Raw genomic sequence first — 26,810 nt, 5'->3', positions numbered from 1 at the left:
GCCAGTGTGACAGGCACTGGGTGGATAACGGGCGACCTGCAGATGCATCTCTATAATGCACAAACAAATGATGAGTTTGACAAATTGCAGCTTTATGTAACACGTCAACGCCTGCACAGGACAGAGCAGATGGAAAGATCTTTCTTCTTCTGATTTGTGGGGGTGGGTGGGGGGAGGGAAAAACCCCTCCAACAATATCACTCTTGATTTAAAAGAGCTTGTGATGTTTTAGGCATAAAAGCTGGATTCGGTCTTAGATCAGCTGAGCTGCCATCAACCTGAATTCTAAGACATGACAGAGTGACAGAAAGGGCAGATAAATCACTCACCCTCTTAGCGGATGTTAAAGCCAGCAGCAGGGCTAATTAAGAGACAAGAATTTAATTGGAATCTGATTCAGTGGCTCGAATAGAGCTTGATCAGGGCTCGCAGGACCAGCGTTAAATCCCATTGTGGAGCAAGTGGGCGTGAAACAGGCCTGCATCTCTGTACACCTTTTAAAAAACGCTTTATCAGCGGATGATTAAAAGCTGTTCTGTACCCGAACCCTTTGTGACAGGAAGAGATGGCTGCAGCTTACGTTTTAATCGTGCTGAACGCCAAATTTCTGTCCATCAGCTGCTGCAGAAAGGACAGCACGCCGCCTAGTGGACATGAGGTGGCCTCTACACCTTTCTCTATACACCTTTTAAAAAACGCTTCATCATCAGATGATTACAAGCTGTTCTGTCTCCGAAACCTTCGTGACAAGAAGAGATGGCTGTAGCATACGCTAAATCGTGCTGAACGCCAAATTTCTGTCCATCAGCTGCTGCAGAAAAGACAGCATGCCGCCTAGCGGACATAAGGTGGCCTCTAACACCCTTCTCTGTACACCTTTTACAAAACGCTTCATCAGCGGATAATTAAAAGCTGTTCTGTCTCCGTAAAACTTTTGTGACAGGAAGAGATGGCTGTAGCATACGTTTAATCGTGCTGAACGCCAAATTTCTGTCCATCAGCTGCTGCAGAAAGGACACCACGCTGCCTAGCGGACATGAGGTGGCCTCTACACCTTTCTCTGTACACCTTTTATAAAACGCTTCATCAGCGGATGATTAAAAGCTGTTCTGTCTCTGAAAAACCTTCATGACAAGAAGAGATGGCTGAAGCATACGTTTAATCGTGCTGAATGCCAAATTTCTGTCCAACAGCTGCTGCAGAAAGGACAGCACGCCATCTAGTGGACATGAGGTGGCCTCTACACCTTTCTCTGTACACCAGCGCTGAAAAACTGTCCACTTGGATGTGTACAACGCTGTGGTGGATGCAGCACGTGAATCCTGGATTGTGCGCATTACATCTTGCGGGAGACCCATCCTCTCTAAGCGGATCTGCTCAGCGGCCAGACCCACAGGTGCTGGCCTATTTCTGGGTAACTCCTAATCGCTCCTCCCGCCTGGAGGAGAGCGTCTTCCCTCCACGGCAGTTTCCACGGGCGCCCCGATAACAGGCGTTGTAGAACCGGGAACCATGGTGCATTCAAGCGCTCGGGAGCCACCAGGAGAGCTGCCAGTCCCTCCTCCTGAACTTGGTTCAGAAACCGTAATATCAGAGGAGGTGGGGGGAACGCGTAAAGAAGCGTTTTGGGCCTTGGGCTGTGAGCAAACACGTCCACCCCCAGCGGTGGTTCATCTCGCGGGCTTATTGAAAACCATAGTTGACACTGAGCGTTTTCTCGTGTTGCAAACAGGTCCACAGCCGCATTGCCAAATTTCTGCCACGTCTGGGCCATCAGATCAAGTTGAGGGTCCACTCCCCGTGACGCGGACCGCCCCTGGACATCACATCTGCCACTTGTTCAGAACACCGGGGATGTACACTGCTCTGATGGAGAGCAGATTTGGTGTGTCCAACGCTGTACTTTTCTCGCAATGTGTAACATTTAGGCTGAGCTCACACACCCCTGACGGTTTATGTAAGCAGCAGTAACCTTGTTGTCTGTGTGAATCAAAACGTGTTGATTCTGCAGCACAGGAGCAAAGTGTTGAATCACATTCAGAACCGTGCGACATTCCAGAACATTTGTATGAGCTGTTGTGAGAAAGGCCACAGCGCCCCTACAGCTCGATATAGGCATGTCACCCCCCAACCTGACAACGACGCATCTGTGAAAACTGACATGTGTGACGTAGGTCTGCTCACGGGGACTCCCTCCGACAGAACCCGGGGGTTTCCCATGGTCGGAGATCTGTTCTCACGGAGGGAGGAACAGTGATCGTCTACCTCTTTTGTGTCACCGGATCCACGCGCAGGCGAGCAAACCGTCTCTGGAGGCGTCTCATGTGTAGTAAGCCCAGTGGGCCACTGTGTGAACTGATGACATCGTTCCTAACAGCTTCATGACGGAAAATAGCTGTTACTACTCTGCCTGGTCTTGCGTGGCAGAGCTGGACTCTTAGAGAGTCGATTCTCATCTGTGATAAATGAATAAACGAGCCCTCATGGTGGTCGAGTTTAGCCCCACTCCCAGATAACAATCGTCTGAGCCGGGAGAATCTAGCTTTTTTCCCATTTATGGCTAAGCCCAGAATTAGCAGGTGTGACGTCAGCACCTGAGCCTGTGCCGCTGCTTCCTGTTGTCAACATGTGAAGTGGTCTGCCCACGATCGCCTTGTTAAAAACTGACAGGTCCAAAATCTGTCTTGTTCCTCCGGTCCGTTTTGGAACCAGGAAGTAACGTGAGTTAAAAACCTGTGTTATCCTCCACCAGACTCGGCTCCAGGGGGGCACCGAGGGAATTTCCGCTCGGTGAAACCCCTCCACTCTGTTGATGGGCGCTAATGTGGGAACCGGCGCCCTTATTCTACCAGGACCGGCTATGGCCTTGTCCCAGTAGGACGTCACTGCTGGGAAATGAGGCCAGATGGGATCAGGACGGCGAGCCGGAATCGAGCCCAGAAACCTTCCCGCTAGATCGTCCGATCTGGGCGGGGGAAGGAGCGGGACGGAAAAAGTCCCTTCATGTCAGCCGCCTTCTGGATTGTGCTAGGCAGCTCCAGAGGAAGGCACCGACGACTGGGATGGGAAATTCCGATGGGAAAAAATGGCGGGGGGGGGGGGGGGGAGCATTCGCTCAGCCCCCCTCGTTCCAACACTACGCTCTCCAGGAGGGAGTGAACAGTGTGGGGCTGCTGCTGATGTCACCTGTCCTGGAGGAACCATCCAATTCGCTCTGAGAGTCTGTGATAAAAGGAAAATTACAAGATAGAGTCGTCCAGCGTGTAGCGACCTGCCACTGACAAATACTTCTCGGCGCTTACCTTGAAACAAGACTGCTCGTCTGCTTCTCTTCACGGAGACGGAAACTCACCGGGACGGCAGGAGGTTGACGTGGCATGGCCACAGGCTGTCTTAACAAAGGTTGATCAAGCTAGACAACTTTCCTTCTTCGTTCTTCTGACAGTGCTTTTAGCTTGCTGAAGAAAAATGGGAGCCGATTACCCGCTCTTAACGTAATTTATACTGACCGGGTGGGGCCCACACAGCAGGTGGGCGTGGACTAAATTTTTCTGTGCAGTGCTTTTCATGATGGGATAAACCCACTAAGCGACAGCTCTTAAAGGGCGAAGCCTATACGAAATAGAACAATTAATTAACTTACCATCAAAGTCCTTTATGAAACTGGACACACAGTTTAAATCCTTTTTCCTTTTTACATGTTGGAGCTTTCGAAGTTGTCTGAATAATTCTATACACATTATTATTGTTGGCAAGTCCTGCAGCGACCGAGTGAAAAACGCCATAACTATCACTTTGTTGCCTCCGAACCATAAATGTTAAGCGTTGCTAAAAAATACGGAAGTGCTAGACCAGAAGTCTGTGGCATAGAGGCTATTCAAAGAGCAGAACGTGTGGGGTTCATTTTATTAAGCTGAGATAAGATACACACATACATATGCAGATTGACATATCACACCTCACATTAGGTTTTGTTAAGGTATTTGTTAATCTAATTCACAGATGAGGCTCTTCTGGTCCCATCTGATAGGTGTGAAACTGGCTGGGTATCAGTCCTAAAGCTGCGTTATAGGTTTTTGAAAGTTGAAATCTGAGACCTCCTCTGTTTAGAGATGGTTTCTCTCTTTTTACATAGATGGCTTTCTTCACGTTCTCAAACCATGTCTTCTTGGTCCAAATTGTGCACTTTTTGGTCCTCAAATGAGCGTCCTTTATCTATGAGTTGGAGGTGAACAGCTGAGTCTTGTCCAGAGGAGGTGGCTTTCCTGTGTTGAGCCATGCGCCTATGAAGTAACTGTTTGGTTTCTCCAATATAGAGATCTGGACATTCTTCTGTAGGGTGATATGGGGCTGGATATATATTGTAAATTATCAGTTATGAGTTAAGCTCATAAGATATGCATTTATTATGCAAATAACCTTGTTGTGTGGGCACCACCTCTGTTTTAGAGGAAAAATCAGTCTCTAACCCTAAATTAAATGTAAACTGAAACTTGAATTCTGTTCTCGTGTTTAAAGGGCATCAAATCAGTTAATACACACAGATATGCCAAAATAATCTCAAATTTAGTTGATTTTATGTACAAACCGGATTTCAAAAAAGTTGGGACACAAAACATTGTGAATAAAAACTGAATGCAATGATGTGGAGATGGCAAATGTCAATATTTTATTCTAGGGCTGCAACAACGAATCGATAAGAATCGATAAAAATCGATGAAAATCGATAAAAATCGATGATTAAAAGCGTTGGCGATGAATTTCATTATCGATTCGTTGTGTCGTGCGATTATACGTCTTTCACGGCGCTGCGGAGCTGTTTTGTTTTGTTCACGGGCAGTTCATTGTCAATGCTGACTGACTGAATAAAGTTTGAAAAAAAAGAAACTCAAGTGCGAGTTGAACAGAGCGAGGGGGCGGAGGAAGAAAAGCAGAGTCTGTTTTCAAAGCAAAATAAGTAAATTTTACAAATGACCGACGCAGCGAAAACTGTTCGACCCAAGTCCTCCAAAGTGTGGGAGAACTTCACAAAGATAAAAAATGAGAAGCATGCCGCTTTGAAAATCACCGACACGACACGACACGGGAGAACCATGGAGATAAGCGTAAACATGTCAGAGTCACGAGCTGCAGCTGATACATGTCTCACTCCCAACTCGTGTTTCAGGTGAGTCTCTACAATTTAACACATTGTTCTGTTTCCAAGAGAGAAAACGTAACGTCAGTCTGTCTGTAGATGAAGCTGTTTGTTTGTTTGTTTGCTGATTAATGACGATGATAGAGAACGTGTGTGTTACTTTTTATTTAATTTAATTGGTACAAGCAGTGTTTAAATGTGATTTATAAATAAATCTAACACAATGATAATAATTTAATGATTAAGCTTCAACTTTTAATTTGCTGGCAAAGGCTGAAGACACTGCAGGTATGGCAGGATGAATTGCATTTAAACAGGAATTAAAGTAATTTATTACATCTACTCAAATGTGTGTAATTAAGTATTTTATATATATGTGTGTTTGTGTGTGTGTTTAATTGCTCTTTTAGCTACTTTTGCCTAAACCTAACACTGTAAGTGAAACAAGGCATTTCTTGAGTTGCTGTGAATTATGCTATAATACATATTTACTGTCTCATTCCAGAAAACAACAACTAACAACAACAGTCTTCATGATGGACAGACATCATGGACACCACAGCAGCAGATGTCTTCACTGAAATCATCCTTAAATGATCATCACTGACATGAGGCCTCTGTCGATGGTTGAAGACGAAGGCTTCACTAAAATAATCCAAACTTTTAATCCAGGTTACAATAATCCACACTTTTAATCCAGGTTACAATATTCCACACTTTTAATCCAGTTTACACTCTTCCCTCAAGGACACATTTTACAAAGTAGCTACATATTTTGCAGGTATAAAGATACATTTGTATATATTTTTGTGTACATTTATTTTTTTAAGCTATTTGACTAACTTATTTTTTATTATTCAATATTTTACTAACAGAATAGTCAAATAGCAACCTGTTTTTTGTGCAAATTGCTATGTTAGTCAATTGTTCCATTTTGGAATAAAGGGGTGGAAATTAAAACGTTTTTTTTTCTTTTGCAGATTCATCGATTAATCGGAAAAAATAATCAGCCGATGAATCGATTATTGAAATAATCTTTAGTTGCAGCCCTATTTTATTAGTAATATAACTTAGATGATGGATCAAAAGTTTAATCTGAGTAAATGTAACATTTTAAAGGAAAAATGTTGATACAAAATTTCACAGTGTCAACAAATCCCCAAAAAGTTGGGACAGGTAGCAATAAGTGGCTGGCAAAAGGAAGTTGAGCATATAACGAACAGCTGGAAGACCAATTAACACTAATTAGGTCAATTGACAACATGATTGGGTATAAAAAGAGCTTCTCAGAGTGTCAGTGTCTCTCAGAAGCCAAGATGGTAAGAGGATCATCAATTCCACCATTGTTGCGCAGAAAGATAGTGCATCAATACCAGAATGGTGTTACCCAGTGTAAAATAGCAAAGACTTTTAAGTTATCATCATCAACCGTGCATAACATCATCAAAAGATTCAGAGAATCTGGAACAATCGCTGTGCATAAGGGTCAAGGCCGTAAAACTCTACTGTATGCTCGTGATCTCCGGGCCCTTAAACGTCACTGCACCTCAAACAGGAATGCCACTGTCAAGGAAATAACAGAATGGGCTCAGTAATACTTCCAGAAAGCATTGTCAGTGAACACAGTCCACCGTGCCATCTGCCGTTGCCAGCTGAAACTCTACAGTGCAAAGAGGAAGCCATTTCTAAGCAAGCTCCACAAGCTCAGATGTTTGCACTGGGCCAGGGGTCATTTAATATGGAATGTGGCAAAATGGAAGACTGTTCTGTGGTCAGATGAGTCACGATTTGAAGTTCTTTAAAGTTCTTTATGGAACACTGGGATGCCATGTCATCTGGACCAGAGAGGACAAGGATAGCCCAAGTTGTTATCAACGCTCCGTTCAGAAGCCTGCATCACTGATGGTATGGGGTTGCATGAACGCTTGTGGCAATGGCAGCTTGCATGTCTGGAAAGGCACCATTAATGCAGAGAACTATGTTCAGGTTCTAGAACAACATATGCTCCCATCTAGACGTCATCTCTTTCAGGGAAGACCCTGCATTTTTCAACACGATAATGCCAGACCACATTCTGCAGCAATCACAACATCATGGCTACGTAGGACAAGGATCCGGGTACTGAAATGGCCAGCCTGCATTCCAGAGCTTTCACCTATAGAGAACATTTGGCGCATCATAAAGAGGAAGATGCGACAAAGAAGGCCTAAGACGATTGAACAGTTAGAGGCCTGTATTAGACATGAATGGGAGAGCATTCCTATTTCTAAACTTGAGAAACTGGTCTCCTCTGTTCCCAGACGTCTGCTGAGTGTTGTAAGAAGATGGGGGGATGCCACACAGTGGTAAAAATGGACTTGTCCCAACTTTTTTGGGATTTGTTGACGCCATGAAATTTGGAAACAACAGATTTTTCCCTTAAAATGATACATTCTCTCAGTTTAAACTTTTGATCTGTGATTTGTGTTCTATTCTGAATAAAATATTAGATGTTGGCACCTCCACATCATTGCATTCAGTTTTTATTCACAATTTGTTTAGTGTCCCAACTTTTTTGGAATCCGGTTTGTATATGTACAAGTCGTTTTGAAAGTGAGTAAAATTGGGTGCCTCCAAAATCATACGTTTGAACTCTTGGCGGACACATCCGTGCTAAAGGGCAATACCAAGTCTTTTTTTTTTTTGGGGGGGGGGGGGGGGTATACCAAGACTGTAGTTAACTTGCACACAGTAATATCTTTAAAAAGGGGATTACAACAGGCATATTAAAGAGGAAGGTGCGACAAAGAAGGCCCAAGACGATTGAACAGTTAGAGGCCTGTGTTAGACATGAATGGGAGAGCATTCCTATTTCTAAACTTGAGAAACTGGTCTCCTCTGTCCCCAGACGTCTGTTGAGTGTTGTAAGAAGAAGGGGGGATGCCACACAGTGGTAAAAATGGACTTGTCCCAAAGATAGGTGAACTTTGAGGAGACAGTCTCTCAGTCACAGGAGCATCTCAGGCCTTGCTGGTATCATTTTAAGCAGCTGTGGAACATTCTGACATCTCGTTCTGGTGAGAGAGACTCTTCAATGCACTTCTGGTGAGCCTATCACAACTGCAAACCTAGCTCAATTTCGACACAAATTTTAACTACTTCACAAACAGAACCAGTCCAAAATCTGCCTTTTAAGTTTCACTGATTTGAATAATCAATTAGACCTTTGATGCAAAGCTATTTTGTTATTCAGTTAACTTTTATCATGCATAATCTTCATCAGACATATCAGATTATTATTTTTGTAATAAAATACAAACCGGATTCCAAAAAAGTTGGGACACTAAACAAATTGTGAATAAAAACTGAATGCAATGATGTGGAGGTGGCAACATCTAATATTTTATTCAGAATAGAACACAAATCACAGATCAAAAGTTTAAACTGAGAGAATGTATAATTTTAAGGGAAAAATCTGTTGTTTCGAAATTTCTTGGTGTCAACAAATCCCCAAAAAGTTGGTTGGAGGGACGAAGTTCTGGCCACTGGCTCTGAAGTCAGCTGGGATTTACTACTCTGCAGTGTGATTGTTCTGGTTTGGTCAGGTTCTCTCTGCAGAAAGGCTGCTTTTCTCCCATTCTCTCCCTTCCTAGGAGATATCTCTAGGAGGTTGTGTCTTTCTCTGAAGTTTGCTCGAAGTCCAGTTTAAGTGTGTTGAGTCGTTGATGAAGAAGTAGAAGGGAGGAAGTGCTTGTAGAAGTGATTTAAGAAGTGAAACTTAACTCTCTGTGTATTACATAGGTGAAGGTCCGCCTCTTGGAAAAGGTGGTCCTAACTCTTGTCATGTTTTATAAAGTCTAAAGTCCATTTTCTCTGTCTGCCTTTAAAAGTTACTCTTTCAAAAGCGACAAATAAGACTAAGGATTATCTTAAAGAGAGATTTCTTAAAACACACATTTATATGAATAAACATTCAGGTATGAAATAACACAGAATCAAAGTTCATCAAAAGGTGTCACTGTCCATCCCCTGAAAAGTGAATGTCATTAAACAAAAGGGTTATTTCATGTGTTATCTGCATGGGAACCCATCCTGGAAATAATACTCCTTTTTGATAAAGGTGAAGTCTCAGCAGATGTTTCAAACTTCGAGGTCAGTTGAACCAAAACTCATTAAAACTATCTGTCCTTTTCATGGGAAATGAGTTCATATTGGCAGTGATTAACACAGTGACAGTTTTTTTAAATACATTCACGTTAGTGTCAACTGAGAAGTTTGTGAGCTGAGTTGAACACCTGTAAAACAAAGTCTGTTTGTTCCCAAGGAAGTAGATGCATCTTATTTTAAACAGTTTTAAACACAAAAACACATGAATGATGTTTGTTTGAGATGAGGTGAACTCTTTTCTGTTTGAGCTGAGATGAACTGTTTCTGAGGTGGTGTTCTTTTTCTGAGGTGGTGTTCCCCTACACCTCATTGCACTGAACTACATACACCACACCACTCAGTTTGTGTATGGGTGTTTTGTCCTTGGGGTGGACCAACCTCTGCCTGAGGTTCCAGGTTTGAAATGTATTGGGATGGATGTTGTGTTTTGTTGAAAATCCTTCTGAATTTTTCTGATACTCCAGCAACATAAGGGATGAAGATGTTTTTTCGTCTCTTGTTCTCTTTTTTCTGTTTAACATTGTATTTTGTAGATTTCCTCGCTGACTTGACAAAAGCCCAGTTAGCATATCCACATGTTTGAAGAGCTTCTTGGATGTGTTTCTGTTCCTTTCCCTTCCCTTCTGTCTTCGTGGGGATGTGTTCAGCCCGTTCAGCTGTAATGTTCTGATGACCAAGAGTTTGTGTTCCAGTGGGTGATAAGAGTCAATCAGAAGATACTGATATGTGTGGATTGGTTTTCTGTTAACTTCAATGTTGAGGCTGTCCTCTCTATCCATATGAACCAAACAGTCCAAAAACGTCAGCTTTTTGTCGTTTGCATCCTTTCTGGTGAACTTGATGTTATCGACCAAGTTAATGTGTCTGGTGAACACTTCTATTTCCTTGGCTTGGATTTTGACCCAGTTATCATCTACATATTAGAACCAATGGCTTGGCGTTGTTCCCTTATAGGAGTTTAGGGCTCTCTGTTCCACTTCCTCCATGTAGAAACTGGCAACAATGAGTGACACAGGAGATCCCATGGCACAACCGTGCTTCTGTCTGTAAAAACTGTCATTATACTTGAAATAAGTGGCAGAGGTCCAACAGGGTGCAGATCTGGTCTGGGGTGAAGTTGGTCCTCTTGTTTAAGTCCTTGTTTTGTAGAAGTCGTTTTCTGACGGTTTCTACTGCTTCAGAAATGGTTATGCAAGTGAAAAGAGAAGTCACATCATATGATACAAGGGTTTCTCCTGGGGCTAGCTTCAAACATTGAACTTTGTTGGCAAAATCCACGGAGTTATTTATGTGATGAGGTGTGTTTAATATTATTATATTATTATTATTATTTACTTTCCCTCTGGGATTAATAAAGTATTTTTGAATTGGATTGAATTCAATTGTTTCCAACAAGAAGAGCTAAAATACCAGCCATATAAATGGACTGTACTTATATAGCGCCTTTCTATCTTATTTCAAGACACTCAAAGCGCTTTATATTACAATCTGTGTCCTCATTTACCCATTCGTACAGCACTCTACTAGATCACTACAAAGCTAATTGAACAAATCATTCTAAAGAGACTAATCAGTGCTTTAGATCACATTCATACACTGATGGGACACACATCAGAGGCTATGAGGGGTTCAGTGTCTTGCCCAAGGACACTTCGACATATGACTGCTGGTGGATTCGAAACCCCAACTCTTGCATTGGAGGACGACTGTGTAGTGAACCTAACCTGATGTCAGACTAAGCCTAAGGTCAAAACCCTTGACCTTAAGAACATTGTGGGACAGGAACTGTCGTTTCATTGATTTGAATCCAGAAATACAGGTTCACCCATCCTGAGACTCTCTTTCTTGACAATCAAGTGGAAGAACACTCTCTTTTTATTATCATTACTATTTTACAAACGTTGATAAAGTGTCTTAGTTCAAACCATTTTAGATGTTGCAGTGAACTAATCAATTTTATTAACTGTAAAATCGTAACAATGATTTTTAGTTGTTTAGGCAAAGTTAGAATTCATGTTAAAGCTGTTACAGAGTAATTATGCATTTTCTGATTTCTGTCTTTGAATGAGCAAGTGTGCGTTTTCCAGGGTCAGGAGTCGAAGCAGACATGTGTGGAACAACTGTCTTGTTTACATCCTCTCAGACGTAAACAGAAGGAGTTGGCACCTGTTTCTAAAACTCGCCAAAACAAAACTCTCTATGTCTCTGAGAACATTTCTGATCTGTTCCATAACAATTCTTGCTGTCTTCTAACCTCTTACGTCACAAAACACACCCCGTCTGGTCGGTTCTGACCAATGGGAAGACTCCCAAATGAACCGGGAAAAGAGCTCTTTAAAAATGTCAGTACTTTCTGGTTTACCCAGTTCTGTGGGTTGGAGAAGTTCGGCGGTGCGGACAGTTCTGATATGTCCTAGTGCTGTGCAGGCTGTGGGAGCCAGGAAGACCCTGACATGACCACAGAGCTCTTCCGAGTTTCATGGGATTATAACATTTTCCACTGAGGTGAGCTTGTGTCGGACAGAGCCTCGCCACTACTTCGGACGATTCACAGCATCCTACGGAGACGCTGAAAGGGTGCGTTAAACGGAATCTCGCCTGAGACATCTCCAGGTAAAAGAGTCGATTTCACCACCTAAGTGTACTGTAAGGAAGAAGCTGAAGAAAGCCCGGAGAGTGCAGTTCTGTTAAACACTCTCCCTCAAACACCATCTTTCACCCCCTTTAAACTTCCTTCCCATCTTTAAATTCTTCTCTCAAGTAGAAATTCTTCCAGATATTTTAGAAATGTCTGTGTAAAGTGCTCATCCACCGCCGTGTGGACAATTGAACATAATTGTACAGTTTTCATAAATGTCTGTGGTGAAGCAACGGAAAATCATGGCCGTATGGTTTTCCTGATTGATTATGTGTTATTTTCATAATTTGCCAAATTAATGTAAATGTTTGATGTTAAACTTTGATTCTGTAAATAAATGACCGCATTCATTTTGATGGGTCAAAGATAAATGACGTCTCACGTTTGCATTTCATTAAATTCAATGCACGTTTTATTCAGTCCAGAAAAATGAGGAATCCGTGTTAATTGATGAATATATCTGAGCATCTGTTCATCTACAACTGCTCTAACCCCTCAGCCACAGCCGCTGAAGGATTTTGGGGTGTTCAAATGACCCGAGCACAGAATTTCAGGAGCACTTCACCTTTGTATAAAAGATTTAATTGAGACAAAGTTAAAGTATGCAGATATTACATATAATCAGAGTGCAGTCTGAGGAACAAAATCAGAATGAACCTTCCTGGTCAATCAGCCGATGTTTGTTCAACCAAACTTTGTGTCTGAGCGAGATTTATAGGTTTCTCATGTCCCGCCCTTTCGGGTTCGGACAGACTTGTGATTGGGTGTCAAAACCTCTTGATGGTCTGAGTGACACCCTGTTCAGCCAGTCAGGAGCAGATCTTATCCACGGTTACTCCAGAAGGCCTCGCTCATTCTTTTACTGATAAGGGTTGATTTATGAGCTTTGTTTTGGAACACAGGACACTTTCTCTGGCTCTCGTCTGTGTAAAGCTTTAAAACACGTTTTCTGTGTGTCTGAACTATTATTAATGTGAAAGCATATATACTCCATCTGTTTTAAGTATAAAGTATATGAATGTTTGTGTTTTAGCGTTATTTATGTTTAATCAATGTGTGAACAGTGTGTCACATTGGTGGGCCCTCACTCTCAGCTGCTCTGCTCAGATGAACAAAGAAGGATCGTTTCCTGCTGCACGAATAAGTGTCTTACCTGTCTGTTTCCCTCAGAATTATATCAAATGTGAACTTGTATGATTATCCTTAGCACTTGTGAGGTTATATATAACATGAAGTAATTAGTGTATGATTATATCCGCACACACCTTGTAGAAAATGCATCATTTCACATTATCAGAGAAATGTCAAGGCTTGTCAAAAGATATAAAAGATATAAAAGATATCAAATCCAACACCGCCCCTATGCTATGTTTAGCAATATTGTATGTCACTGAGTTCATGCTGCTGACGATGGGTCTGAGTGTTGTTCCTTCTTTGTTTATTTTAGTAGGTCCATATAGACAGGGAGTGGCTTTTTTTAGGACCAAAATGTGTACATTTTGGCCCGAGAAGACAGATGGTTTAAGTGGAGATTGAAGGAAGCCATCTTTGTAAAAAGAGAGAAACCATCTCTAAACTGAAGAGGAGGCCGCAGATTTCAACTTTCAAAAACTTATAATGCAGCTTTAAGCCAGTTTCACACCTGTCGGGACCAGAGGGGCCTTATCTGTGAATTAGATTAACAAAGACCTTAACAAACACCTACTGTGAGGTGTGATAGGTCAATCTGCATATATATTTGTGTATCTTTTCTCATCTTTATAACCTGAATTCCACACTCTTTGTTTTTTGAATTGAGAAAGCTTTGGATGATAAGCGAAATGTCTTCTGTTACATATAAAGTCCAGTTGTTTTTCTCTTGAACTTTTTTGAATTTACCATGTCCTGGATGACTGAGAATCTTCACCAGACTCATCTGTAAAACAACATGGCAGCACTACAACAACAGTTTATGGTCAATCTCCATTTTTAATTTAATGAAATAAAAATAAACTCTGCCTAACATACATGTTTTTGGTCTGTGAGAGGAAACCGGAGTAACCGGAGAAAACCCACACATCCACGGAGAGAACATGTAAACTCCACCCAGAAAGGCCCCCAGCCAGGCTTTGAACTGGGGCGACCTGCTCGTTGAGAGGCAGCAGCTCTACCATCTGCGCTACCGTGCTGCCACTTAAAAGAACATAAACACCTAAAAAATATATATGGAAGAGATTTTTTTTCCAAAAGTAACCACATTTAGAGCTTCAGTAGCTCTAATGCTTGTAGCTTCATTTTTCTACTTGGTAATTGATGAATTAGCTACAGGTGTGGTTGGGAAGTGTTTATTTTAAAATAAATTACAATTGTTGTGTTCAGTTGCCTTTGCATCTCGCAGCGACTGTCATCACGGTGGTGGAGGAATGATGGTGAACTCTGTAGACCAATTAAATATATAATGTTATTACAAACTTCTTTATTTTTTGTGAACTGACAGAATCAGAAGAGGAAGAGGAGGAGGTTTTGGATGAAGAATCTCAGTTAATGGCTCAAATGGGTCTTCCCTTGTCCTTTGCCAGCTCCTCTGATCAGAGGAAAGAGGTATGTGGTACCATTTGGCCTCCTGCAGTTTTTGCTGGGTGTACAAGTCAGAAATGAACATTTACAATTACTTCTTCTGTTTGCCACATGCAGAGAAGGAGGGTACACCGGACGATTGTCACTTACCACAGGGAGGAATCGTCGGAACATCAAGAGGATGAGGAGGATTTACAGAGTTATAAAAACGGTAATAGAGTGTTATATTCCACTAACCTGCTGCTAAGTTAAGGCTCCAGTATATTCGCACGGACCATTTTCTGTGCGGACTCGACTCACACTGTCCGCAGAAGGTTGAGACTTCATACTCGAGCGTCCACCCCGAGCGGCTGCAGACCAGCACTGCAGACAAGGGGCGTTTACCTTCGGGACAAATTGAGGTCGCCTATTGGTCATTTGCTGACACGCCTACTGGATTGATTGACAGGTCGTAAAAAAAAAAAAAGAAAAAAAAAAGAGAGAGCTGGCAGCCCCATCCGCAACAGTGTTCTGTGTTTATACAGTGAGGAAAATAAGTATTTGAACACCCTGCGACTTTGCAAGTTCTCCCACTTAGAAATCATGGAGGGGTCTGAATTTTTCATCTTAGGTGCATGTTCACTGTGAGAGACATAATCTAAAAAAATAAAAAATAAAAATCCAGAAACCACAATGTATGATTTTTTAAAATTATTTATTTGTGTGTTACTGCTGCAAATAAGTATTTGAACACCTGCCAATCAGCAACAATTCTGGCTCTCAAAGACCTGTTAGTCTGCCTCTAAAAAGTCCACCTCCACTCCACTTATTATTCTAAATTAGAAGCACCTGTTTGAGGGTCGTTAGCTGCATAAAGACACCTGTCCACCCCACAGAATTGGTACGACTCCAACTACTAACATGGCTAAGACCAAAGAGCTGTCCAAAAGACACCAGAGACAAAATTGTAGACCTCCACAAGGCTGGAAAGGGCTATGGGGCAATTACCATGCAGCTTGGTGAAAAAAGATCAACTGTTGGAGTAATTATTAGAAAATGGAAGAAGCTAAACATAACTGTTATAGAAAATGGAAGAAGCTAAACATAACTGTCAATCTCCCTCGGACTGGGGCTCCATGCAAGATTTCACCTCGTGGCATATCAGTGAGCCTAAGAAAGATGAGGAATCAGCCCAGAACTACACGGGAGGAGCTGGTCAAAGACCTGAAGAGAACTGGCACCACTGTTTCCAAGGTTGATGTGGGTAATACACTAAGACGTCATAGTTTAAAATCACGCATGGCATGTAAGGTTCCCCTGCTTAAATCAGCACACGTCCAGGCCCATCTTAAGTTTGCCCATGACTATTTGGATGATCCAGAGGAGTCATGGGAGAAAGTTATGTGGTCAGATGAGACCAAAATACAAGTTTTTGGTCTTAACTCCACTCGCCTCAGTTAAAACATTGAAGATGGGTCATGGCTGGGTCTTCCAACATAACAGTGACCTGAAGCACACAGCCAGGATAACCAAGGAGTGTCTCCGTAAGAAGCATATCAAGGTTCTGGAGTGGTCTAGCCAGTCTCCAGACCTAAACCCTATAGAAAATCTTTGGAGGAAGCTCAAACTCTGTGTTTCTCAGCGACAGCCCAGAAACCTGGCTGATCTATAGAAGATCTGTGTAGAGGAATGGGCCAAAATCCTTGCTGCAGTGTGTGCAAACCTGGTGAAAAACTACAGGAAATGTTTGACCTCTGTAACTACAAACAAAGGCTATTGTACAAAATATTAACATTGATTTTCACAGGTGTTCAAACACTTATTTGCAGCAGTAACACACAAATAAATTATTTAAAAAATCATACATTGTGATTTCCAGATTTTTATTTTTTTTAGATTATGTCTCTCACAATGGACATGCACCTAAGATGAAAATTTCAGACCCCTCCATGATTTCTAAGTGGGAGAACTTGCAAAGTTGCAGGGTGTTCAAATACTTATTTTCCTCAATGTATGTTGTTATTTTTTTATTTTTTTTCCGATGGCCTCCCTTCTCCCCTTACAGCCATCCTCTCCACACCATTATTCTGAGATATTTATTCTAGTGACTATCTAGTGTAGGTTTTATTTTTTTTATTTATTTATTTATTTATTTTTTTATTTTTATTTTTTTTAATAGGATAGAAAGAAAGAAAAGACAAAGTAAGACTCCAAAATATAAGAAATATACACAAAGAGAGCACACGGCAAAACACCCGGCCACTGTCTGTTCACCTGCAAAGAACATGACAAAACACAGCAACAAAATACATATGTATAAAGAACTTAAAATATTCATGGCTTTGCAGTAAGTTTCCATAAATATATATACCCATACCTACGCCTATATACATACATACATACATACACATGAATATACATTCATATACATATGTAGTGGACTAGGCCTATGTCAAAACTGACCAGATGGACAGAAACTGTCATTTCATTGATTTGAATCCAGAAATACAGTTTGACCCATCCTGAGACTTTCTTTCTTGAATTAATCAAGTGGAAAAGACAATTCTCTATGATCATTACTATTTTACAAATGTTTGATAATCAAATTGTGTTAGTTCAAACAATGTTTACATGTGGAAGTGAACTACTCATTTTTATTTACTTAAACAGTAGTAATGATTTTTATTCCTCATTCAAAGAAGAAATCAGGGTAATATGCATTTCTTGATTTTTCTGTCTTCAATGAGCAAATTTGTAAGTGTGTTAAAGTTCGAGCTTCGGTCAACTAAAAAGTTTACTGAAAAGAAATGTTATGTTTAACTTTCACAGCAGATACTAGGAGGAGAGACGCCACTAAGACTGGTTTTGTGAACCATAATCTTTCTGTCTGTTCTTAAACAATCCTTGACTTTCCATAACACCTTACATCACAAACCACACCTCTGTTCTGGTCCATCCACGAATCAGAAAGCTCTCAAATGAACCGGAAGTATAGCCGTTTAAATGTGGCAACTTCCCAGTTCAACAGTAAGAGTTTCAGAGTTGAGAAGAGATGGGTTACAGAGTTTCAGAGTTCAAGAGTTCAGAGTTCTGAAGGAGTTCAGAGTTCTTGGAAACCAGACAAGCTGAACCAGAGACGATTTTGGGAATTACAACTTCTGTTTGGATAACCTCACATGACTCCTAAGGTTTTAGCTGTCCTCACGGAGACGCTGAAAGAGTCAAAAGGAGAGCTCTACATCGACGCTGAAGCTATCGTCTGCAAGGTAAAAGTTCTATTTCGACCAAGCGTACCGTTGGCCAAGCTGATTTCCAAAGAGCGTGCTGTTCTGGTTAAAACAGATAAATTCCCTCACACATCTCTCTGTAAGATAAATCTCAATTTTCCATCTTCAAACTCTCCTTTCTGCTAGAAAATTAATCCAGATGTTTTCATTAATGTCTGTGGTGAAGCAACGGAAAACCATGGCCGTATGGTTTTCCTGATTGATTAATTATGCTGTTGTTATTTTCATATTTTGCCAAATTAATGTAAATGTTTGATGTTAAACTTTGATTCTGTAAATAAATGACCGCATTCATTTTGATGGGTCAAAGATAAATAACGTCTCTCGTTACATTTCTGTTAAATTCAATGCACGCATGTTACACAGTTCAGAAAAATGAAGAACCCGTTTAATGTATGAATATATCTCAGCATCTGTTCATACTACACATATCTATATATCTACATATAAAGCCTACATAAGCATCCCTGCTTCTATTTGTGTGTGGTTGTGAGCATGCATAAGTGTATAAGGCTTCTCTAATAGAACATTTAATAGTAACTGTGAAGCAGCAGAGACCCGACCCCCAAGACCAGAGGCAGACGAAAAAGGGGGGACCAGAGCCCAAGACCCCAGGAGGGACCCCGACCGCTGAGCCCCCAGGGCCACCCACACAGGACGAACCACTCACCCACCCCCCAGAACGGACCACAGGGGAGAACCGGAAGATCCCCACCAGCGACCACATACAGTGACCCCCCGGGGCCAACAGCGACAAACTCATAGGCCTCCGTCGGAACCCGCCGTACCGATGTAGGTCCAGGTCCGGGCACCGAGGCCCAGGCACCGAGGACTCACACTACCCAGGCCAAGGCCCGACAGGGCCAGAGGACCCGAGCCCCACCAGGCAGACACCAGGCCGAGCCGACACACGCCCAAGCGCCCAGCCCCCGACTCCAAGGGCCCCAAGCGCGCCGGCAGGAAAGGGCACACCCCACCAGGGGGCCGCGCGATAGGGGCGCGATGCCAAGCACCCCCAGTTGTATCAAAGAGGGGGCAGTCCGAGTCTCGGCCTAACAAATACCCATTCATACACAGACACAATCACACAGTCCCAGCCTCATTCTCACACTCACTCACTCAAAGACATACAATAACGATACATTTCATTCTTATTCCCGATACGCACTCTATACCCCCCAGGTCCAAGACATGTACCCGCCCTCTACAGGGGGCAGCCCATGCCCAAACCCAGGAGGTAAACCCATTCATTCTCGAGCGGAGAAGAGCCAATATCCCAGACCCGGCCCAGGCCACGCCCAGCCGACAGGACACCCCCCACCATGAAGAGGACGCGCCACCGACCACCCCCACACACCGCCAACAACCAAGCACGCGCCCCCAGCCGACCGCCCGCCAGGCCCCGTCAGCCACCCCGGCCAGCGGGCCAACCATGGCACCCAAGAGCCAAAGTCAAAGGGTTTTTACAAGTCTAGAAAACAGCAGAAATGTTTAGGAACAGACAGAGAAAGTTTTGACGGCGTGAGAAACACTGCAGGTGCCCGTTCTCTTGTGTACTGTCAGAAAGCTTTAAAAACACGACAGCTTGTTCCAACAACTTGTTTCTTGACTGTCTCCGACTTTTGACCGACATCACTACTTCTCATTTCAGACAGAAGATCAAAAATGCATAATTACTTTGTAAAATAGACATTTTAACTTGATTTCTAATTTAAATGAGGATTAAAAAAAATCATTAATACTGTTTCACAGTTGATTTAAAATGAGTGGTTCACTTCAACATTTAGAAATGGTATGAACTAAACACAATTTTGATTATCAAGATATTGTAAAATAGTAATGATAATATAAAAAAGAGAGTGTTCTTTCAATTGATTAGTTAAGGATACAATTAGAAAGTCTCTGGATGAGCTAATTTGTATTTCTGGATTCAAATCAATGAAATAACCGTTCCTGTCCCTTGAAGGTCTTCAGAGGCAGGTTTTGATCGGAGGCCTAGTTCACTACACTTTGCAGATGTTTTATTTTCTCCTGTTGTCTTTAATTTCATAAACTAAACTGGATTTCAATAAAATCATTCTCATATCTTAATGGTTTTACCAACAGAAAATATAAAATTGTCCATTTAGACTGTAACTATGGTCACTTTTTAACCTCATTACAATTCTGCACGTGCATGTGTGTGTGTGTGTGTTGGGGGGGGGGGGGGGTGGCGATTTTACCGTCATAAATCTGAATAAAATCTGCTAATCTGAATATAAAATTGGTCATCAGGGAGTCAACCCACAATGAATTAAATCATCATTCTTCATTCATGTAAAATAAATGTAGGTCTATCTACAGCCCTGTCCACAAACAACAACAACAGAACACACAATGAGCCAATGAGCACACAGAGCGCGCACATTCAGCTTTTCTCTCTGTGAAATAAAAGTTCTGGTTTGTTGCAACTCCCTTTTGACTTAAGTATATGCTAACTGTCCTTCTTGTGGCCTGATCATATTGAACACATATATATTTTATTGCAAAAAACTATATTCAGACAACTAACACCACAGTAGGGTTGTACATCTCTGTGTGATAGACGATTCACATCTAGATACAAAGGTTACGATTTGATTCAAAAACGTTTTATTTTAAAAACAGAACGATTTGATTTGATTCGATACAGTGTAAGAGCAATTCGGTTCGATTCGATTCAACTTTATATAATTCTACAGTTTAACATTTGTTGAATGTAGACATTATGAACAGAGAGGGCCATTTCTATAAATGTGACATTCTTACAGTATTTTTAAATTTGTAAAAGTCTACATATATCAAATCTAAAAGCGTGCAGTAAGGCACTGGCAAAAATAAAGTAAAAAGTCAAACATCAGAATCACATGTCAAATGTGTTTATTTTTAGACATGGACCTAAAACGACCAGCTAAAATAATTTTTTGTTTGTTTGATGGGATCAATATAAAATGAGAAAATAAAGAAGACTTATAAAATGCACAAATGATTACAGCAGCATGTAATAAAAAATAAAAAAAATCACTAGGAAAAAAAATAGGAATAAGCTACAGTAAGCACAAAGCACCTGTGCAATAACCTGTCACACAACCTGTGTAATTTGGTAATTATGTGCAATGTATATCATGTGCATTTTAGCTTATATTACATTACTACCTTGAAATACTTATTCACACAAATTAATTCTGCTTCACCATAAAAAATTCTACAATGTTGTTGTTTACTATTTTTCTCTTCAGAAACTTTGTAAATATTTTAATTACTTTTTCACTTTTTGGTAGTTTATTTTGTACTCTTATTGCATGTTTTAGTATTTCTTGTTTGCTTTTTTTTTTTTTTTTTAGCAAGTCACATCGGTTCTTCTCATCCTGAGCGTTTCATTGTACTGTTAACATTGTGTTAACCTTGCATATGACAAATAAACACAACTTGAACTTAATAATACAAAAATATAATGCAAGAACAGTATGCCTAACAACAGCAACACGAACATGAGTTTGTGTGAGCAGGTGAGCACGGATTAATATAACATCATGTCATTTAAACAGCAGCATGAGATCAGATCAGCAGCATGGATAATCAGCAGCACATATCAACAGTCAAAGTGCCAATTACATGTATAAATGAAATCAAATTGCAGCTTTTTGACCTGGTGAGGTAGTCTGAACAAAAGTAATATTCTGCATTTCTACATTCACATGTCAGGTTAAATCTGAAATCAAACACAGTGAAGTAGTTCACTTCCTTATGTTTGTGCTTAGTTACCTATATTTTTATTAATCATAATCACTGTCCTTATCTTTTTTTTTTGCGGCAGAATTTTCTTAAGGAAAATCAGCTGATCCACATGTTCATGTTTGAGTAGACTGCGTTTTGTGGAAACAATATTTCCTGCAGTGCTGAAAACTCTCTCAGATGCCACACTCGTGGCTGGTATGCAGAGATACATTTTAGCCATAGATGACAGCAGTGGCAAGTCCTGTTGCTCTTTCCACCACTGTAGTGGTTTTTTTTCAGGGGCAAAGGATCACGCTATCTGTACCTATTGACTTCTTCATTGGCCTGGTTCCTCACAGATCTAGCCGCCATCCTTACTTGAAAGTCTTCTCCCAACAGCTGGTCCAGGGCTGACATTTTCTTCTTTTTACAAGGACATTTATCATCTGAAATAGAAAACAATTACCATATATTACTGGCTATGTTTGCCATGAAGTTTTTTTAATTGACTTTACTGTTTTATGTATAAATCTTCATTTGATGTTCAGAATTTATTTATGTAGGGACTTGTGTACATATGTAAAAGATGTATCATTATCATCATCATCATCCATTATTATTTAACTCTTTCTTTGCATGCAGATCCTCTCATTATAGTGAATGTGTTTTATACTGACACTATGACTGCAGCACAAGTTTAAGACAAAGTCATCTCGTTCTTGATCACAAGTTATAAAACACACAAACTTTTATGCTCATCTTGGGTCTGGGGTGCATCAATGCAGACGTCCGGATTTCCATTTGCAGGTTCAGTCTGACATGGATCAGTCTGCACTGGACCTCTCTGAACTGAATCCTCCGTTACCTAGAAATAAAACATGAAATTACATTTAGTATACAGTATGGTTAAATGCAGTGTAAACAATCAAATAAACAGTAGTCAGAATAAATCTAATGACAGCAACAGAACACAGCAGACTGTAATTGATAGAATGCACTGTGATATGTATTTTGACAGTGTGTTGGGGGATTTACCTTGTGATGCAGGGATCTCGCTTTTGCTGATATGCTTGTGAATGTCCTCTCTGCATCATGGTGACTGAGGAAGGGCCGGGGCTTAAAACAGGGGTCCAGAGCTGCTACAGTGTGGAAGAGATCTTCAAGGCCTGTGTAGCATTTTTCCAAGTCATTCTTGAACGCCTGCTTCATCTCTCTGATTAACACTGAGTCTTCATCTGATGGTTCAAAGTTCATTTTAAGCTTTGCTTTTACAGGAAGAATCATTGAGAGTGTGGGTCGCTTGTCTTCAGACATGCTGGTAGTCACAAGTTTGACCGGCGCCATCAGTTTGACAATGTCGCAGAAGTCTTTGTCCTTGAGAGTATTCACCTCTTCTCCTTTTCTGAGGTCCCTGGACATGAGTGCTGCAGAAATTGCAGGATGTTGCTCAAAAAAGCATTCATCTGACCAAAAGTGAATAGTATCAACTTCTGTAAACTTTAAACGAATATCTGTCAGGACTGGTTGCATGTAAGTCCAAATGGCAGATGCATCTTGTCGCTTGGATTCTGATACTGTGCAAAATCCTGTCTTCTGTTCTTTTGTATAGTACATGCCTGTGTGCAAGTTAAGCCGTGGTAGATTCTGACCAAAATGGCATGACTGTACCTCAGAACTATACTTGCATTTCCATGCCTCAGAAAAATCCAAATGCACAATTACTGTGCTATCATTGCACTTCTTGATCATGTTCCTGTACTCTCTAATCTGGTTCTGAACTGAGTACACATGTATTGTTGTTTCTGTCTTCAGTTTGTCTTCATATTGTTGGATAAGTTCTCCCAGTGTACCACTGTACATCACAAGTCTTGTTTTGAAGTGGAGTCCATCTGCTGTTTGATCCTGAACTTTTTTCCCATTGCTGCCATTCAACATTGATCTGATCTTGTTGTGGTGTGGGAAGTGTATGTTTGCATAGACACCAGGTGCAGAAACGCAGAAGACATGCCTCGCTTGTCTGCGAACAGCAGACAAGTTTAAAACTATCTTCCAGTTTGCTAGACTTGACAACACAATTTTGTCTTAGGACTTCAAGCATCAGCTTAGCATTTTCATGGTACTGACATTGGCATGTCTTACGATCCGACAATCTTGGTGCTGTGACATAGAATGGACGTAAGGCACAGAAGGATGAATAACTGAGCTTTGCACTTGTTTCCTTTTTGGTGAACTCCTTGTAGAGGTTCAATACTGTGTCAGTCAGAATCATTCTGTGATGCTTTATTTTCTTGCGTGTGATTGTGTCCCGTTTGTCAGATGTCATTCGTGCTGCATCACAGTAGAAATCTTGAACTTTCTGAGTAATTGTTTCAATGTATAGATTTTTTGTCAGCAAGTCTCCTCTTACGCAGTGTGTTATATGTTACACCAAATTGCCTTGTCTGTTGAATTAGACTATATTTTTTAAGAATCTTGCCTGACAGAGTCAAGTTCTTGTTGTGTGTAGACCTGTTTTGTTTCAGTTCATGAATAAGTGCGTTGTGGAACAGCAGCATTTTCTTGATGGAGGGATTTTCGAGTTTGCTTCCCAGCAGCAGTTGCTCTGTTTTATTCTTGGTGATTCTTGTGTTTTTTTACTCCTAGCTAGTTCTCGTATCCAATGCTTTTTCATTTTGTTTCTATCCTTTACCTTTTGAAGTTTATTTCTCATAGTTTTCATTTCTCTAGAGTACCTAGCTCTTGATTTCTTTCTTTCCCTTTCTCCTGCTCTAACATTTGTTATAGTTTCAAAACTTAACCTAATATGAAATATACAGACTTCACAGTCTTAACCATATTGATTTATATTTGGTAAATCTTTAACTAAATTTCAAAACCTGTGCAAGTTTGCACAAAAACATCTTCTGAACTATAATTTATAAATCATCTAAACTGTATCATTTAGAACTGACTCCAGGAGATGTGTCTCATCGGGTCTCTTCAATCTGTTAAAAAGACAAATTGTTTTAAGTTTGTTATATAACTTGTCTATAAGTTTTAGTATAATATGAGAAAGAACTGTTACCTTTGAGCTGCAGCTGCATCAGCGCTTCTCCCATTTGTTAGTTTCATGGTGAAGTTGCGGTGCTGCTTTATCGCAAAAAAAAAAATTACATGAAGGAAGAACGTACATTGAATCCATCTTATTAGAAATAAACCTGAACCCCTCACCTTCCACTGAGCTGTCTGATCGTAAACCCTTTGTGATATAGCAGGAGATGGAGAGGGAAATCTTCACAGCCTTTGGAGAAGCCTGGAAGTTTGTTGCAGAGTTCGCTGGTCGGCTGCTTCGCTTTCATCTTCCGTGAATGTTGTCGTATTTCCAAAATACTGTACCGCAATTTTATTTTACACTTCTTGTAAACAACTGTGGTCTTGTGAAGCTCTGTCTTCCCCCGGAACATTCTAGGATCTAAAATGATTTTTAAAGACAAAGCAGCGGGTTGAATCGCGCTGTCCCCCTCCTCCATGCTAGCAGGCTCCATTCAGATAAAGGGAGCTGGCTAACTAGCTTGCTGTACGATGGCCTACACGGCTCAATTCTACGGCGGCTGAACGGGGAGTAGGAGTGGAAAAAATACAAACTTAAATGCATTTTTAAATCGATTTTTGGACCTTTAGAAACGATTCAGAATCGCCAGGACTAAGAATCTAGATTCATCGAAAAAACTATTTTTTTCTGCACCCCTAGTATTTTCTCTCTTCTCATTTTTTGGTATTCCCTGTTTCTTCTCCTCCTCTCCTCCACAGATAGCCGCTGCCTAACCATAGCTTCCTAAAGAACATAAAGTCAAAGTTGAGTGTAATGATTATAAAATTGGGGGGGGATTACAGTGAATGTTAGATTTGGTTAAATGTTGTCATGCCATTTTCATTTGACTTTAGTCATTAGAGATGCATATACTTTTAATGGATAATGTATACTACTGTATGTGTTATGTAGGTAGTAAATGCACTATGTGCATCCTCAGTGACGTAAGCCAAATGAACATGTGGCATAATAGTGAATTAAAAGAGAGAGTAGGCACACCTTATTCAACTGTATAGTTTTATTAATAACATTATATGTCATATTGGTATTTATTGTGATCAACAATAATATTCTAGTCTCCACTGAAGAGCCTTTGGGGGGTTTTGTCGCCACCGTCAGACCAAAAATCTGATGGTGGTGACATCTGACAGTGGTGACAGAAATCTACTCTTTCACATGCTAAGGATGAGTTGTTCACATTAGCCATCTTGTTTCCCCTCTATTGCTAGCTACTTCAGACCTCATATTAAAAAGTACAGATTTGTGTCATAATCTTATTTAATATTTTTTATACAAAAGAGACAGTGGTGACATGTTATGGTTGCAACAGTAGCAGTGTTTAAAAATATGAACAAATGTAAGAGAAATTAGTACACTTGCATGAGCTTTAGTGGTCTTGAAGCATGCAATAGAGCTGAAGATTTAAAAAAGAGGTCTTCAGGAATGTAGTTGACCTTGTATTGCCTGATTTTATTGTTTTTTTTATAAATATCTGACGGTGGTGACAAATATGTGGGACACATTTTGACCAACCATAAAATGGTAGTAAATATTGTTCAAACCTCACTGTCTGTTCATTTTAATACATACTGTATTACAATAAACTCTTTCATGTGGTAAAACTATCCATCCATCCGTCCATTTTCTTCCGCTTATCTGGGGTCGGGTCGCGGGGGTAGCAGCCTAAGTAGGGAGGCCCAGAGTAGAGGATGACACAGGAGTGGATTTTCACTCCAGTCCTGTCCTGTCCCACAGAAAAAAATCCTGTCCTGTCCCAATCCTGGTCCAGAGTAAAAAAAAAACAATTCTGTTCTGTCCCACTCCTGGTAACATGACTCCTGCTCCTGTTTTTCATTTAATTTTTAGGAAATACATTGAATTTGATTTGATCTTCTACCCATTCCTGATTAAATTACTTTGTGTTCTGTAGTTTTATTTCAAAAGATAAGGCAACAGGAACAGTTCATCTGTGGTGAAATAGAGACATTTATTGCCTTAATCCAAACAAAAACCTTCCCTAAATGTCACAAAACAAATAATACATGGCCTGTAGTCCATATCATTTTTCTACGGAGGATCAGCTGCTGAGTCCCTGTTTCTAGCTCTTTTCAAGGTCAGTTACAGTAAAAACAAAAAATCAAAAACAGTACATGGGTCACACCATGTCTACCTTAGATGAAAGAACCCAAACATAACAAGTTGCATTTTACTAATTTATTGAGCAATTGTTTCCTTTAAACAGTGACATTACTGTCATGTTTT

At 40.7% G+C, this 26,810-nt stretch overlaps 1 protein-coding gene across 1 annotated transcript in view; it reads left to right on the top strand.

Annotated features, from left to right (window-relative positions):
• Positions 1 to 26,810, top strand: part of tgs1 (trimethylguanosine synthase 1) — a gene marked incomplete in the record, with an annotated part of 304,266 nt that overhangs the window by 41,604 nt on the left and 235,852 nt on the right. The window contains 2 exon segments of the mRNA XM_037682064.1: positions 14,398 to 14,501; positions 14,595 to 14,688. Coding sequence (XP_037537992.1) covers positions 14,398 to 14,501; positions 14,595 to 14,688 — 198 coding nt within the window.

This window comes from Nematolebias whitei, chromosome 9 (assembly GCF_014905685.2).
Source record: "Nematolebias whitei isolate Nwh7 chromosome 9, NemWhi1, whole genome shotgun sequence".
Lineage (NCBI taxonomy): Eukaryota > Metazoa > Chordata > Actinopteri > Cyprinodontiformes > Rivulidae > Nematolebias > Nematolebias whitei.
The sequence above is the reverse complement of the archived record's forward strand: the minus strand, read 5'-3'. Positions and strand labels throughout refer to the sequence as shown.